Below are 16,967 nucleotides of genomic sequence, written 5' to 3'. Positions count from 1 at the left end.
TAGATTAGTAGACTGGAAGGGGAATGATCCCTTCTCTTATGGGGTTTAGAATCCAGAGAAGGATATTGAAATTCTAATAGACACTGTAATAAATAAATACGTATTCTAAGGATTATGAATGAAAAGAACAGAAAGAAGGAATATGAATTAAATTGATTTGCTAAGAAAACATTATTTGAGGAAATGAAATTTAGCAGACATATATGAGTCTAAGCCAAGAACAGAGAAAATAATATTTTATGCAGTGGGAATAAGGTAGGTGAGAGCCTGGCCCTTCAAAGGCTTCCAGGAAGCCAGCCTGGTTTTGGGAATGATGAGAATGTGGCCCCAGGTGAGGGCCAAGTGTTTGAAAATGGCTACATCCCATCAAGTTTTGGAGGTCACATGAAGAAATGTATATTTTAAGTGCCATGAGAAGCCCTTAATTAGTTTTAAGCAAAACAAAGACCAGATTAAAGCTAAGGAGTTTTGAAGGGAGGGAAATAATGTGCTTAACCCTAGATCAATATGTTGGTCAGGGGTTGTTTTCTATCCCACCATTGGACTTAGACATAGTGAACCACAGAAGAATTTTTTGCTGGAAATAAATTTTTTTAATATTTATGTTTTAGATGTAGATGGACACAACACAATGCCTTTATTTTTATGTGGTGCTGAGAATCGAACCCGGGTCCCGCCCGTGCTAGGGGAGCGCTCTACCGCTGAGCCACAATCCCAACCCCTGGAAATAAAGATTTTTGAATTAACAGTATATACTAACTGAAGGCAGTGAGAATATGTAGAGGAATTATCTGAAGGGATGTTGCTGGAAAAATATCAGCATTTCAGCTAAAGACAGATGAGGAGGAAATTCTAGAGATGGAGGGGGAAAAACTGTCAAATTGCACAAAGAGAACCAGGTGTACTGTGGAAGCCAGGTTACTTCAGAAAAAGAGGATGACTAACAGTACCAAGTATATCAGAAAAACTCGGGTTAAATCTGAGAACAGTTTCAATGGAATGGTAGGAACAAAAGCCAGTTTGTAGTGGGTTGAGAGAGAAGGGGAGGAGAGAAATTGGTAATGATGAGTAAGTATAGAGACCACCTTTTGGAGAAATCTGGATGTACCAGGAGGAGAGAGATTCAATAAAAGATAGAAAGAACATGGGATCTTAGAAACATTTTTGTTAGGTTTTTTTTTTTTTTTTTTTTTTGATTCATAGTGGGATAGGGAGGGAGAGCAGGGGAGGAGAAGAACTCTAGATAAGGCAGAGGGGTGGGAGGGGAAGGGAGGGGGCAGGGGGTTAGAGATGATGTTGGAATGTGATGGTCATTATTATCCAAAGTACAGGTATGGAGACACAAATTGATGTGAATATACTTTGTATACAACCAGAGATATGAAAAATTGTGCTCTATATGTGTAATAAGAACTGTAATGCATTCCACTGTTATAAATAATTTTAAAAAATAAGTAAAAAAAAAAGACTCAGGCAGCTTGGTGCACTGGTGCTTGCCTATAATCCCAGAGGCTTGGGACACTGAGGCAGGAGGATTGAGAGTTCAAAGCCTGCCTCAGCAACAGCTGAGGGGCCAAGCATCTCAGTGAGACTTTGTCTCTAAATAAAATACAAAATAGGGCTGGGGATGTGGCTCAATGGTTGATGCCCCTGAGTTCAATCCCTGGTACCCCCCCCCCAAAAAAAAAAAAAAGACTCAGGCATATTCACAGAATGATGGAAAGGTATCAGTAGAAAATAGACTGGCTGGCCGTATGGAAGGATGCCTGATGGGGCAGAACTTCATAACCTCACAGGAGGTAGAAGGGAAAGGAGTCATGGGCACAGGTGGAGATCCTGGTCTTGAATAGGAGGAATGACCCTATCTCCTAAAACCGGAAGCAGGCTCTGAGAATGAATATGGAAAAACATGCATTCCTGTGGGTGGGAAAACTGGAAACCCACTTATTAACAAAAATTTTTTTAGCTCCTATTATGTGTCAGTTGAGGGAGATGACTCTGAAATGACTTGAATTACGGTCATCTTTGATTGTATGAAGAATGATGATTAAAAAGGAGGTTTGAAGAAACTTGTAATGATTTAGTATTGCTATTGAGCTAAGAGAGCAAAGCTGATGCCTGAGGCAGAGCCAGGAGCCTGGAGGGAAGGACATCAAAGCCAGTGGGTTGAACTGTGAGATGCAGATGATGATTCCCTGCCTTGAAAGCAAATGGAATTTACCCAGTTGGATTCCTAAATTGCTTAGGATTGGTAACTGCTTTTCAATTTTTCATTTTCTCCCTTTTGAACCAGAATGTCTATAACTGTTATTCTATGCCTGCCCCACCGTTGTATCTTAGAGGATGATAACATTGCCTTAGTTTCAAGAACTACCAATAGAGAAAATATTGTGTCCCCAGAGAGATTATGTTTGGAACCTCACCTCCACCTGCTTTAAAGGATGAAGTTTGGGTTTGAGTTTAGATGAGATGTTGAACTTTGAGTTGACACTGTAACGGGATGAGACCTAGGGGAGTTTGGGATCTCTAAAGATATTTTGCAGGTGGGGTAGAGGTAAATCTCTAGGATGGACTATGATCAGCAGAATAATTGTTCCTAGAGATGTCTGCATCCTAATCCCCACAAAACATGGATGTGTTACATGGCATGGAACAGGAATTTAGACTAGAAACCAAAAGGTTTCTAATCACTGATTTTAAAAAGTAGGGAGATTATTCTGGATTATCCAAATGGACCCAGTCTAATTCCATGAGCTCTTAAAAATGGAAGGGAAGCGGCAGGACTTAAAGAAGGAAGCAACCTGCGGACCTGTTCTTGCTGCTACAAAAGTGGAAGGCGACCATGAGTCAAGGAATGCAATAGGGCAGTTTGTAAAACCTGGGAAGGGTCATTAGCTTGCTGCCAACAGGAGCACAGGGACCTCAGTGCTGCAGACAGAAGGAATCAAATTCCAGCAACAACCTGAATGAGCAAGACACAGATTCTCTAAAGAGGGATGCAGCTGGCTGAAGACTTAATTTTAGTATGGTGAGACAGTGCCAAATTTCTGATCTATGTAATTGTAAAACAATCAATCTTTGAGACTTTAAGGCACAAAGTTAATGTTGCAATTTAAATGGCACCAATAGAAAGCTAATATGAAATCACTTCTGAATCTCACATATTCATAGAATAAGTAATATACACAGTAAATAAATTACCTAGCAGGTAATAAATGGAGTAACTTAAAAGGTAGTGTTATGAAAAAGAAGAAAATAGAATGGTATAAGGAAGTGATAATGAAATTTTAAATGGGATATTCAGGTTGGCCTTATTTAAAAAGGACATTTGAAGAAAGCATGCGGTTAGTAGTATACATCTAGCAATTCAAATAAAATTTAGCAGTACTTTATTAAATAAACAACTTGTTTGAAGCCATAATATTAGAATTTAAATTAAGATGTATACTTTTTTGCTGGGCCAGGTGGCTCATGCCTATAATTCCAATGATGTGGGAGGCTGAGGCAGGAGAATTTCCAGTTTGAGAAAAGGCTCAGCAACTTAGTAAGGCCCTCAGCAACTTAGTGAGACCCTGTCAAAGAATAAAAAATTTTTTTAAAAAGGCTGGGGTAAAGTGCCCTTTGTTCCATTCCCAGTACCAAAAAAAAAAAAAAAAAAGTTAAGAGCCAGGTTTACAGCACATGCCTATAATCCCAGCAATTTGGGAGATTGAGACAGGGGGATGGCAAGTTCAAAGCCAGCCTCAGCAATTTAGCAAGGCCCTAGGTAACTTAGCCTGACCTTGTCTCACAATAAAAAATAAAAAGGGCTGGGGATGTGATTCAGTGGTTAAGTGCCCCTGGGTTAAACCCCCAGTACCAAAAACAAAAAAACAAATACCTCAAAAAAACATGTTTAAGAAGATCACCTTTTTCTAGTCTTCTTATTATCATCCAAATTTTCTTATCACTTCCATATTATAAAAAACATTTTTCTCAGATATATTATTTAGGTGACTTCTTAAACTTTTTCTAAAACTGTGATGAAGTTCTTTCCCTATTATCTTCCTACTCCTCACTAGATCTTTCTGCTTTCATGAGACTCAACGTGGCATTGTGGCGTCCTTGAAAAGGCTAGGGACTGTCAGAGGTGAGCTTTGCCCCTTAGATGCTAAAAGCTTAACTTCAGCACTCTTAACCTTAACTTCAGTTTCTATCTGGAAGTTAGAAAATAAGAAAACCTTGTAGATTACTTTTTAAATTATCTCAATGATTTCTACAGTTTTTTCTTTTCCCCTTGACCTAAGTTTCAAAATCAAAATGAAATATCCAACATTTAAAAAATTATATAACAGCTGACTGTTTCAATGTAGGTGAATTAAAAGTTAATGAGGAAAAAAGTCTATTTGGTAAGAGCACCAATTCACAGAGGCCTGCATTTTTGTTTCTGATGGTTTGCTCCTACCTGGTGGGGCATCTGGTATGCAGCAACATGGATGAAGGAAGGCCCATGTTTTGGAGTCAGAAAGAACTATCATCCAAGCCATGCCCCTTAGAGACTATCAATGTATAATCAATTGTCATGTTTGGAATTTTGCAATCATGAGAAGTTCTTTGATTTGTCTTTTTGAAAGATTTATAAAATAAAGATAATAAATCACTTTAAATCCAGAGTTTTTTTTTCTTTCCCCAAAACTTTTAGAGAAGTTAAGAAAGAGAGAAAAGGAAACCAAAAAAGGAAAGAAGCTTGTTTTGGTGATGTCATTACAACCTTTTAGGAACAGAGAAAAACACATATTTCATAAACAAATACTATTTGCTACCAAAACAACTTTTGGGACTCAAACCCTGAGGTTATGCAGAGATAACTATCACAAAAGTTCAAGAAAGAAAAAAAAAGTCCTTATCTTTTTCTCAGTGGCTAGCAGAATAAAAATGATATAGAAAATTGCAACTTTTAACTATCAGAATCAAATGTTTGCTTTCCTTATCTGATTCAGTTTGCTTTAATGAGCAGGCAGTTTCTTTGGGAAAGAGAATCTATTTAGAACAAAATACCAGGCAACTAACTTGAGAGCCTATATTAACAGCTGGTTTTTCTGTATTAACAACTGACGTTGCATACTTTGTTTTCCCATATTGTTATAGATTAAAAGGGGGGATTAAGTTTCTTTGTCTCCACATATCTGATACCTGAAAAAAAAAAAAGGATAACAATCTTGGAATGGTATGGTGAAAGAACATTCTAAATTGGCATGAACATACAGTATGCTACTAATAAATTATATTTATTATTTAATCATCACCATTAAAACATGTAATTATTAATGATAGCCTATTCCTCCAAGCTAGCAGCAGGGCTCTAAGCACCTTTTGCCCAATAATGTGCTGGTAAATAAAGCAATGAAATAAGTGTTAAAAACTCTATATATCCTAAAGAAAAAAAAAAGGGACAGAGTTGGTGCTAATGGTGTATAGAGTACCAGAACAAACTGAGGCTTTCTAAATTTGCTTTCTAAAATCACAGATGAGGTCAGTCCCACTCTGGAACCTAAGCTGCTTCCTTGATGCTGCCCACAAGCCTTAATTCAACTTCCCAGTCATCAGGACATATCATCCACCTAAAAGCCTGGAACTAGAATAAGGGGGAGTTCAGGATGAGGCAAGAAAATAAAACATATTTTGAATTGCAAATTATAGCAAATGATATTATCATATTCTTTATAGAGGTGATTAAAATTGGTGTGCACTACCACACCCAGTTTCCTAGTCAATCTTAATTTCTCAGAGCATTTAATTTTAAGTTACCTGGAATCACCACTCCTTTCATCCAATTGTGATTTACTCAGTAATTCTGATACACATAGGTGCTATGTGAGGAGTGGATATATAGAAATGCAAAAAGGAATCCCTCCAGGAACTTATGAGTTTAGGAGGCAAGCATTTATTGCACAATGCTACAGGTCCCATGATAGAGGCAAGCAGAGAAGTACAGAAGAGAAATCTTCCTACTCTGAAAGAGTCAGAAGTAGTTCCTTGAAAGAGCTAATATCTGAACCAAGACTTAAAACTTGAAAGACAAGTCAAGTGTTGGGGAAAATACATGTGGTATTTGGAGATACGTGAGAACTAGTTAATGCAGAGAATTTTAGCAAATAAATTTAACAAATAAAATAATTTTAGCAAATAAAATTTGTCCCTGGACTACAGGGACAATGGAGAAGAGTGTGAAAGGTGAGATAGACAAGTAATCTGGAGCCAGGTCCTAAGGACCTTTGTATGTCATGCTAAAATAGTAAAAAGTTAGTGAAATACCGTGTTAATGATGCCTTAGTTAATAATCATGCAAGTAAATTTACATCTTTTATTTATAGGGAATCAGAAAGACATTTGAGGATAGCACACACAGAAAGAGGGATTTTCACTAGAGGTTATGATAAATATTATATATTGAGCCCTTCAATTCCAATCTTCAAGAAGTGATTCCCACTCTCATCCTCCAGGAGACAGGGCTTGTGGCAGAATAACAGTATTCTTCAGTTCTTATAACTGCATAACTTGTTATAAAGTCTTGGCATTCTTTGGTTTTTACTTATAGGAACTTATCTCAATGGAAAGAATGATCAAAGGTATTTCACCATGGAAGTCTTAATGCAATTGGGTTGAGTAGTGTCGCTGAACAATCTGTGTCCATACAGAAACTCAGAATGTGACCTTATTTGGAAATAAGGTCTTCATAGATGCAGTTAGTTAAATTACCATGAGGTCATACTGAATTAGGGTAGGCCTTAAGTCCAATAACTGGTATCCTTATAGGAAGACAAAGTCCAAGGTGGGAGTTCTGTTGTCAGAAGCTAAGGGACCCCAAGGACTGCAGGCAGCCTCTAGAAGCTGGGAGACATGCAAGGGATGGTTTCTCCCTCAGAACCTCTAGGAGGAATCAGCCTGCTGACATCTGGAGTTTGGCCTTCTGGCCTCCAGAACTGCAAAAGAATAAATTTCTGTTTTTTGAGCCACCTGGATTGTGGTTCTTTGTTATATCAGCCTGAGGACACTAATACAGCAAACACGAAAAATGGAGAGTGTGTGTGTGTGTGTGTGTGTGTGTGTGTGTTTTAAATGCTTTTAAAAATGTCTCAGGTGCCTTTTTCTAAATGGGGCTTTACCCACTCCAAATATCTCAAACAAGTCTCATTGGATAGATAAATAATTTTTAGAAAGTAATTACCCCATATCTAATGAAAAGATGTCTATATAAATGTCAAGATAATGTCTATATAAATGTCTACATAAATGGCAAGGTACAACTTCTGTACTATCACCTATGAACTTAAATATTTGATTCTTTTATTCCCAACTATGACAAATAGATAGTCATATTTACAATTAGTTTTCTCTGTTTTAGGTTATTTTCCTTGGCCCATCTTGAGGAACTTGATATTTCCTACAATGAAATTACTTCTATTCCGAATGATATCCAGAAACTCAGGTATTTGGGGATTAGTAAGTACAAAGAAAGTCATATTTCCCTTAAAGATATTTGGTAACGACTGTGATGGAGAAATTTGAGTCCTCTCATTTATTTAGTAGCAAGCAATGAAAAATGTGAGCTACAAAATTCATAGAACGGCTCTTATCTGTTGCATCTTTATAAGGAAATACACATTATAAAATGCTCATAATACTTAATGTAGTTTTAATATTAAACTCTGGTTCTCACATTAATAAAAAAGAAAGTCTGAAGTTTTTCTGTGTCTTTCTATATCAGTATCATATTTTTTAAAATTTATTTTTTATTTTAATTTATTTATTCTAATTAGGTATATATGACTATAGAATGCATTTTGATTCATTGTACACAATTGCACCACAACTTTTCATTTCTCTGGATGTACACAATATAGCATCGCACTATATGTGCAGTCATACACGTACCTAAGGTAACGATGTCTACATCTCACTCCACCATTTTTCCTGCCCCCATGTCCTTTCCCCTTTGCCCATTCACAGTTCCTCCATTTTTCACATGCCCCGCCCCCATTATGGATCAGAGAACATTCAGCCTTTGGTTTTTTGGGATTGGCTTACTTTGCTTAGCATGAGTATCATGCAATTTTGATTATTACTTTAAAATAATCTATTAAAAATAGGAAGGTTATTTTGTTATTTTTCAATAATAATTTCTTAATAACTCTCTTTAGAGATAACCTTTACTAACTCTCTTTAGATGATAACCTTTAAGATCATTTTATATAATTCCCAGCTTCTCTTTCAATACACATCAACACAAAGTTGGCATTTTAGTTGTCCATCACCTTGAGATTACACAAAATTTTGAAGAATTTATATTTTTGATGATAATAAAAGTTTTCATTCTAAAACACATTTTTTTATATTTTCAGATCTTGTCTGATCCACTTTGTATCTTTCTTAATAGGCTTTTTAAAGTATTCTATAATTGTGTTGCTACTGTGAATATAATGCTTCTCTTACTTCCATTTTTAGCTCTATCCAGCATAGAAAAACTATGTATTTCTTTATGTTATCTTAAAATCAAGCAATGTAAATCAAGTTCTCCTTAGATCTGATGGCTTTCCTTTTGTTCTCTAGGAGTATGATCTTTGGCAAAGGAGATCATTTTTTTCTAATTTTACAATATTTATACTATTATTTGATTTTCCATGTGACAATCCCTGAATTTTAATAGGAGAATTCTGCCCATCCATATTTGTTAAAGACTGATGTATTTATTTATTTATTTGCTTTCTGCTTTACTTTGTATTTACTATTTATTTCCTGTTCCCCCCCTCTCCTTTTCCCTACTTTTCCCTCTCCTTCTTCTTCTGGTTTGTTCAGTATAATATTTATTCTATTTTATTCCTCCCTTGTTAATTGTGGTGTTTTAGTATACTTTTCTAATCCCTTCCCCAAACTCATTATCAAACATGTTTTCCTTAATATTTTACATAAGCCCCCACATAATGGCCTGTCTGCCCACTGCTGTCTTTGACATCTATTTGAGACTTAAAAATTTTTATTTTCCCTTAAAACTTACCTGCCTTTTATCTAACTCTAGATTTTATGGAGATGGCTTAGAAACTTTTGACACAGATTCCCATTGATATTTTCCTTTGCATTATGTCTGTCTGTCTACAGAACATTTATCAAGTATTTCAATCTCACAACATTTTCAGGCAATCTCCATTCATTTTTAACTGTATGTTTCAAGATCCATGGCTTGCTGCTGCTTTTTCTCTTCTTTCATCTCATCTTGAATCTGGAAAGATGTCTGTTTTAAGTCGTTGATGGGATAGAGTGTTCCTGTAGACCTTTTCTCCAGTGAGTAGCTTTTTTCTCTGAATCTTGAAGATAACAAATGACATCATCAGTGGGGAAGATCTGGCTCTGCAGCCCTCCCTCTCCATCAGCATTTCCTCCCCATCTTCCAGCATGGCAGGCCAGGTGCCTGATGCCAGTTTACTCTTACTTTGTAAGCGGCTCTTATTCTCATCTGAGAAGACTTAAGGTTTTCTCATCATCTCTGATCTTCAGCAATTCCATAAGGTTATGCTTAAGAGTGGATCAGTTTTCTTTTGTAAATCTGTCTTTCCTTGGATTCAGGGAACTCTTAATCAGCCAGCTCACACTTCTTTAAGACAATATGTTAAGTGATTGTCTCTTCCATCTTTTTCTACTTCTCTTCCTGAAATGACTATTATTAATATATTAAGTCTACTGGATCTATCTTCCGTGTCACCTATGTTTTTCCTCATGATTTTTCTTTATGCTTTTGTTTTGTTCTGAATCATGCCTTCTACTTGGCTTCTGATTTGGATCTCCACAAAGGTCATGTTCTTCTATTTATCCACTTAAATCTTTTATTTCACAAATCATGCATTTGGGTTCAAGAAAGCATTTGGATGTTTGAGTGTGCACACATTTGACTCTCATTGTTTTTCCTGTTCCCACCCTAACTTCTTATCTGTCTCTCCACAGAGAGTGCTTGCCTCAGGGCCACTGTCCTGTGCAATGTGTCTGCTTTTCTCATCTGGTAGCTCTTCTACTTGCCCAGTGGCAGTTGAGAATGTCACCACTCAGAACAGCAGGAATGTCAGTCATGCCTCAAGGAGACTCCTCTGCCCCCAGAGTGCTCAGCTTCGAAACTGGATGTGGGGGTCTTCCAGCTTCAATTATTGTTTGGCCAGCTTAGCTCCCCAAAACCCATAAATAGGAAGAGGGCACCCAAACTTCTGGGTTCTCACCATGGATGTCCTGGGAACATTTGCTGGCCTTTCCCTTGCATGTGCCATACTCATTCTGGTTGTCCACACAGGACTTGTCCTTGTCAGCAGGGGCTGCTACAGCAATGTCCTGTAGGCTTGGTACCTTGTATATAACAGAAACTCATTTCTCATGTTCTGGAAGCCCAGAAACCCAATATGAATATGCAAGTAAATTTGGTGTCTGGCTAGGGTGTGCTGTCACGTACACAGCCACCTTCTTCCTCTTGCCTCCCATTATAGAAGGAGCCATCTGAAGCCTGTTTTATCCTGCTTATGAGAGCTGTCCACCCCAACCTAATCACCTCCTAAAAATTCTACCTCTAAATGTCATCACCTTGGGGACAAAGATTTCAACATAGGAATTAAGAGGGATATAAATATTCAGCCCATAGCCAGACTCTCTGCTTCTGGCATGTTGGCTTGCGTTTGATGCAGAGGAAAAAGTGAGCATGCTAGTTCTCTCCTTCAGGACCAAAACAGCCTGGAGTCTTGCTCACCTGTACCAGACCATGGGAGGCACAAGGTCAAACTGAAAGAATTCTGTTATCTTCTTAGCCTCTTTCTGTTTTAAATACATACCACCTTCAAACACATTTTAATACTGTTAGTAAGGGTCACAATATGAGACTAGACTGTCAGTAAGAACCTAGAAGCCCCTTACTCACTGCCTAAATTCCATTTTCCAGCCGGTTCACCTTTAATGCATATGAAATTTTGTTGGCCTTTGACTTCGATTTTTATGTGTCCCTCATGAACAGATACTTTTCTGTCTGCTTCCAGCACTAATTAGAAGGGAGATAAGTGACTGTGGAAAACACTACTGAGACAAGTGAAAATAAGAAAATCAGTCATGCTGGTTTTCTGAATAAAGGACCAAGGATTATTGAAAGCAACTGACACAGTGAAGACTTAAGGGGACTTGGGTGTTGAAAAAGTCAAAGCATAACATAGCACGTGGTACATTTTGATGGCATAAATTTCACTGGTTTTATTACCATTGAATGACAAAATACATGTTGACGTTCAATTTTCTATAAAAGCATTTTTTTCTGTATGTTCTTTTTATATTGTATTATATAATGTTTGTTAGTCTTCCTGTGATTGTGGACATTATTTCTTTTTCCACACTGATGACCCCATTCAAAGACCTTCCAAATACAGGCACCAACTGAGCACACAAAGTGTACTTATTTGTGTAAAAATATATTAGTTCAGTTGTTTCATATGTAAATTCTCTTGATTTTAATACTTAAATACACATGTGTTTTTTCCTTGCCACTAAATTTGTTGCCAGTTTTTAAGAACGCTGGGACAAAATTGCATAAATATTGCATAAATATCTTTAAAATGAGATTATCTTTATTTACAGATCACTTGACAAACTGATTATTGATGGGAATTACTTGTTTTTTCTTCCACCTGGAATTTTGAAGCTTAACCTGACAAAAATCCAGCTTGAGAATACTTTCACTCATCGTAGTTTATGGGTCGAGAATTGTTTCAATAGTCCCCAACAACTTACTCACATGTGTGCTTTGTTCATTATCAAAAATGATCTACTTGGTTCTTATGATAAGATCCCACTAAAAGTTCAAAAGTTACTGATATGGTGAGTAAATTCTGAAGTACTTCAGACCAAAGTACACCTTTTAGTATCTGAAATGTCTTCATTAAGGGCTGGGGCTATAGCTCAGTGGCAGAGTCTAATGTGTGAGGCACTGGGTTTGATCCTTAGCACTACATAAAAATAAACAAATAAAATAAAGGCATTCTGTCCATCTACAAATACAAAAAAATTTTAATTTCTTCATTAGGGGCCAAATAACAGTTTTACTAAATCACACACACACACACACACACACACACACACACACACCAGCACATCACCTACAAAAGCATACACACAATTCTTCAAATTGCCCCTTTCAGCTTTTCAGGGATAATAATACAGTCTGAATTTAGTGCCATTTTTCTCAAGTTGTTATATAAAGAATGGATTGCTGAAGTATATTGACAGTATGTACACAGCTGTTACATAAATCCTTTCTATGAGTTACTAAGTACATAGAAGTGGTTTCTTTAAAAAAAAAAAAATTCTCCACCCAGGGAAAATGTTTGCTTTACTGTGGTAGAGACCTGGACAGAGCAACTGCTCTCCTCCAGCATCAATGACCAATTGTAGAGTCATTACCTGATCTCAGGACTAGAATTCTTAAACCCCTACATACTTATAGCTCACTTAAGCTTGTTTCTTATTTCCTTCAGATAGCATGAAACCATTTTTACTTAAGTATTAATCATCAGCACTATTGATTTAATAAATACTATTGTATGCCTAAGTTTCCCTGGAATGTCTAAATTACCAGTATTGACTCAACAAAAGGCAGATGCTATAGTTTGGATCCTGAATGTTCTAGAGGACCATGTGTTAATGGTGTGGTCCTGAAGATAGTACCTCCATTGAGAGGTAGTGGAACCTTAAAAGGGTAGGGCCCACCAAGAAATGACTAGGTAATTGGAGACATGCCTTTGGATGGGATTCTGGAGTCCAGTTCCATCTTCTTTCTCTTTGCTTCCTGGCCAGGAGGAGAGTGATTTTACTCCACCACTTGTTCCCATCACGATGTGTTGCCTCACCACAGATTCAAAGCAATGGGGCCAATTGATTATGAATAGGCACCTCCAAAACTGTGAGCCAAAACAAACTTTTTCTCTTTTTACAAGTTGAATATCTCAGGCATTTTGTTAGAGTGATACAAAGCTAACACAGCAACCATTAAAGAAATTTAAAAAAAAATAGTTAAAGATCTATCTATAAAAAAAGGACAGAGCCAAGAAGTTTTCAATTTTAATATATTGAAATTTCAAAGCACATGAAATTTTATTGCAAATGAGAAAATTTTTTTTAAATTCTCCAAGGGAAAAATGTTTTAAAGAAGTAAAACCCAACTTGTAAAAATTTAGATTCACAACAAGGTTGTGAACATGAACCTGAGATTCCTGAATTAAAGCTAGACCCAAAGAAGGTCTACATGGTTCCAGAGCAATGAACCACCAATGTATTGGACATTCTCGATTTATACAGCAAAGATTCCAGGAATTTAAGTTCAATGAATATTATCTCATAATTTAAAGAAATTTACAAACCATCAAAAATAAAAACCAGAAGAAACAACTAACATGTACTAATCTTCAAGAATCTAAGATATTAGTATTATTTACAGAATATGTAAATGTTTCAAGAAATAAAATATAATTTTAAACATAGTTAATAAGTAAGAGATTATCAAATATGGCCAGGAAAATATAGAAAAGAAACTTTAAATGAAACTAAATTCTAGAAACTAAAAATGTAATACTTCAAATCAACTTGGTGCATGAGTTAAACAATAGGTTATGCATACATGAAAAAAGAGGCAGAAAAATCACGTTAAGACAGAGACAGGAAGTAAAAAAGGAAAAGAGTTAACATATACTTTGAGAGCCAGAAAGTGAGAACAGAATAGCAGAGTCCTCACTGGATGAGATGATGGCTGCAAAGTCTCAGAAGTAATGAAAGGTGTGAATTCACAGACAGCTCTGCACTGGCTCAGAAAGGTACCTCATAGTGAAAATAAAGAACACCAAAGACAAAGACAAGAAACCAAAATCAGCTGGAAGAAAACCACAAGTAATGGCTGAGGAACTGTCAGCAACAGCACAACAGTGTCTGAAAAAATATTATATTCTGCCTGGCAAAACTACCTTTCAAAAAAGAAAGACAAAGAATGGTGTTTTGGGAGGAAAACAAAACAGAGAATTTACTCTCAACAGATTTTCCTTAAGGATATGCATCAGAAAGAAGGAAAACAACTACAAAAACAAAGTCCAAAATGTAAGAAGGAATAGTGAAAACAGAAATTTAAAAACAAGTAAGCAAACATAATATCTATGAAATGATAATAATAGTAATGGGCTTAAAAGGAGATATAGCTAAAAGCAGACATTAAATAGAAAGAAAATCTTTAAAAGATATTTTTATGATAGCAAAAACAATGTATCTGGGAATATATCAAGTGAAATATGCGCAAGATATTTATGAAAAACAATTTAAACAATGAAAAAGTAAAGAAGTCTGAATGTAAGGGGAGGGATATATATTCAATACAAAAAAATATAGCAGATATTCCCAAATACAGCTATAAATCCAATGCATTTTTGGTCAAAATCCTAATAGAATTTTTTCAGGAACTTGACGATCTGATTCTAAAATGTACATGGAAAAGCAAAGGCTCCAAAGTAGCCAGAGAAAACCTGGAAAAGAAGTCTAACATACGGGGCTTGCAAGACTTTATATTAAAAGTTAAAGAAAGTAAAACAGGTTGGTATTAGGTAAAGGGAAGGACACAGTTAGTAGTGGAAGAATAAAACATAGCCCAGTCATTTTTTTTTTCATGCATATGTGAAAACTCAATATTTGACAAAATGGCACCGTGGATCCAGAGGGAGAGTCTTTTCAATAAATGTTGCTGAGACATTTGCTCATTTTCAGAGAAAAAAATATTTAAAATTAGATTTCTGCTAGGCATATGTCACCACCATTCACAAAGATCATTTATGAAGATCATTTCCAATAGTGTTAAAAATTGAAGTATGAAAACCAAAACCTTGAAGCTTTTGGAAGCAAGTACAGGAGACTTATCTTCATGGCATACAGGAAAAGACACCTTGAATAAACCACAGAAATGCAAACAGTAAAGCAAAGTATATGAATTGGATCCAAGAGAGAGATTTTCACAAATACAAAATACCATCAATGAAATTAAAAAAAAACAAGACATCGACTGAAATAAGATATGTCAATGCTTATAAAAAGTTGAAACATGTATATCTTCCACATATCAATTAGTAAAGATATAACCCAGAAAAAAGTGAGTAATAGGAATATGCAGTTAATTCATGAATGATACAGATAGCAGATAACTAAGAGGAATGTTAACCTCATGGTAATCAAGGAACCAAAATGTGAAATAGCAACAATAGATTTTTTTTTTTTTTACTTACCTGTCTTATCAACTTTTAAAAGATTGATATTGTGTTGACTTTCCATGCCTGAAGACAGAACTATTGGCTACTGTTGGTGGTAACTGTAAACCGCTGGAAGCTTCATGGACAGCAATTTGACAGTTTGTTACTTATCCCTTAAAACAACAGTTTAAAAATCTTAAGGATTCGGCCTTATGGAAGTAGTTACCTGTGAACACAAGTCTGTTACAGGGATGGTAACTGCAGCTTAAATGTGCATCAGAAAGAGAGTGGTAAAATAAATTGTGGTCTACCCAAACTATCAAATGTGCTATTAGTAAGAATGAAGTAAAACAAAATATATCAATATGGAGAGTTGTCTAAGAAACTATACATAATATTTTTGTTTAAGAAAAGTAATATTGTGTTACACATTGTATACTTCATTATTTGGCACTTTTAACATTTAAGTTTTTTGTCCTTACCAGGGGTGCTTAACCACTGAGCCACATCCCCACTCCTATTTATTTAATTTTGAGACAGGGTTTTGCTAAATTCCCTAAGGTCCCACTAAGTTGCTGAGGCTGGCTTCAAATTTGTGATCCTCCTGTCTCAGCTTCCAAAGCCACTGGGACTACAGGCATGGGCCATAGCACCCTGCAGCATATAATTTTTCACTTGATTGTAAGTGCCACTTCTAGAGGATAAGCTCAATGAAGCGAAAGGTTGTATGTTATAGTACTTTGGATCTTGCCAAGCAACAAGTGTTTTTACTTTGGTAGAAATTTATTACATGTTCACTTGATATTTCTCCATTTCAGCACATCCAGGTGTGAATGGTGCCTTGGTCCCAAGTTTGGTGAAGGTTTTCGTATCATCCAATCCTACAATATCTTTGGAGCAACAGAGCTTCCTGTCATGTTTCATGTGTGTTCTCTTTCCTGCTATAGGAAAATAAAGGAGAGCGGTTTTGCTTGTGAAGGTGATCTTTATGACAATACATATTAAAATTGAACAAGAAAGATAATACAGTGGTTTATCATTCCCTCTGTAAAGGAGGGTAAAGTTTATGTTTAGTCATTCCTCTCTTTGCGTACAGGTTCTGACAGAAGTGTCTTCTCAGATGAATTCTCTGTGTAATCTAACTTCTTGTGAAAGTTTGTGATTGGTAGGAACTCATTGCAGAATAATCTTACTCAAAAAAGATTAGTAAAGGCCTCTGAATTTCAATAAAGATTTAGAAAATTTCTTTCCATAGCCTGTTTACCATAAAAAGAAAAATGCTCCTGTGCTTTGCAAAAAGATTTGGTGCATTTGATCTTTCAATGCATCCTCAGTAAATGAAAAGGTAGCATTTTGAAGGCATCACTGAAGTTTGTGCTACAGATGGCTTCAATGTTATGCAACCCAAATTCTCAATGTTTGTGTGCATTTCTTTGGAAATCTGTCCAGTGCTGATCATCTCAATTGTGGTTTGCTTTTTGGAATAAAAGATGAATTCTAGACTGGTTTTTAGTTGTTTGAATTCATTTCCCAAGCTCTTAGAAAACGGGTACAATTTCCAGTGGTTACCTTGAACTTCATTGCAGAAAGCTGAGATACTGACCATTAGCCCGATTCCCTAGGTCAGCACTACATTTACCAAGGTCTTAAGTGATAATCTGACAAGAAAAAAAGAATAGAACTCACAAATTGCATTGC

General features: G+C 36.1%; 1 protein-coding gene across 1 annotated transcript in view; it reads left to right on the top strand.

Annotated features, from left to right (window-relative positions):
- Lrrc63 (leucine rich repeat containing 63) overlaps positions 1-16,651 on the top strand; it is a 34,011-nt gene extending 17,360 nt beyond the window's left edge. The window contains exons 8-10 of the mRNA XM_046454295.2: positions 7,385-7,468; positions 11,632-11,871; positions 16,088-16,651. Of these exons, the coding sequence (XP_046310251.1) occupies positions 7,385-7,468; positions 11,632-11,871; positions 16,088-16,274 (511 nt within the window). The 3' untranslated portion in view covers positions 16,275-16,651. The remainder of the gene's footprint in view (positions 1-7,384; positions 7,469-11,631; positions 11,872-16,087) is intronic.
- Positions 16,652-16,967: the final 316 nt, after the last annotated feature.

The sequence above is a fragment of the Marmota monax genome, unplaced genomic scaffold, assembly GCF_021218885.2.
Source record: "Marmota monax isolate L192 unplaced genomic scaffold, Marmota_monax_Labrador192_F-V1.1 WCK01_AAM20220418_F8-fsc00011, whole genome shotgun sequence".
In the NCBI taxonomy this organism is placed as follows: domain Eukaryota; kingdom Metazoa; phylum Chordata; class Mammalia; order Rodentia; family Sciuridae; genus Marmota; species Marmota monax.
This window is presented reverse-complemented; position numbering and strand designations above follow the sequence as displayed.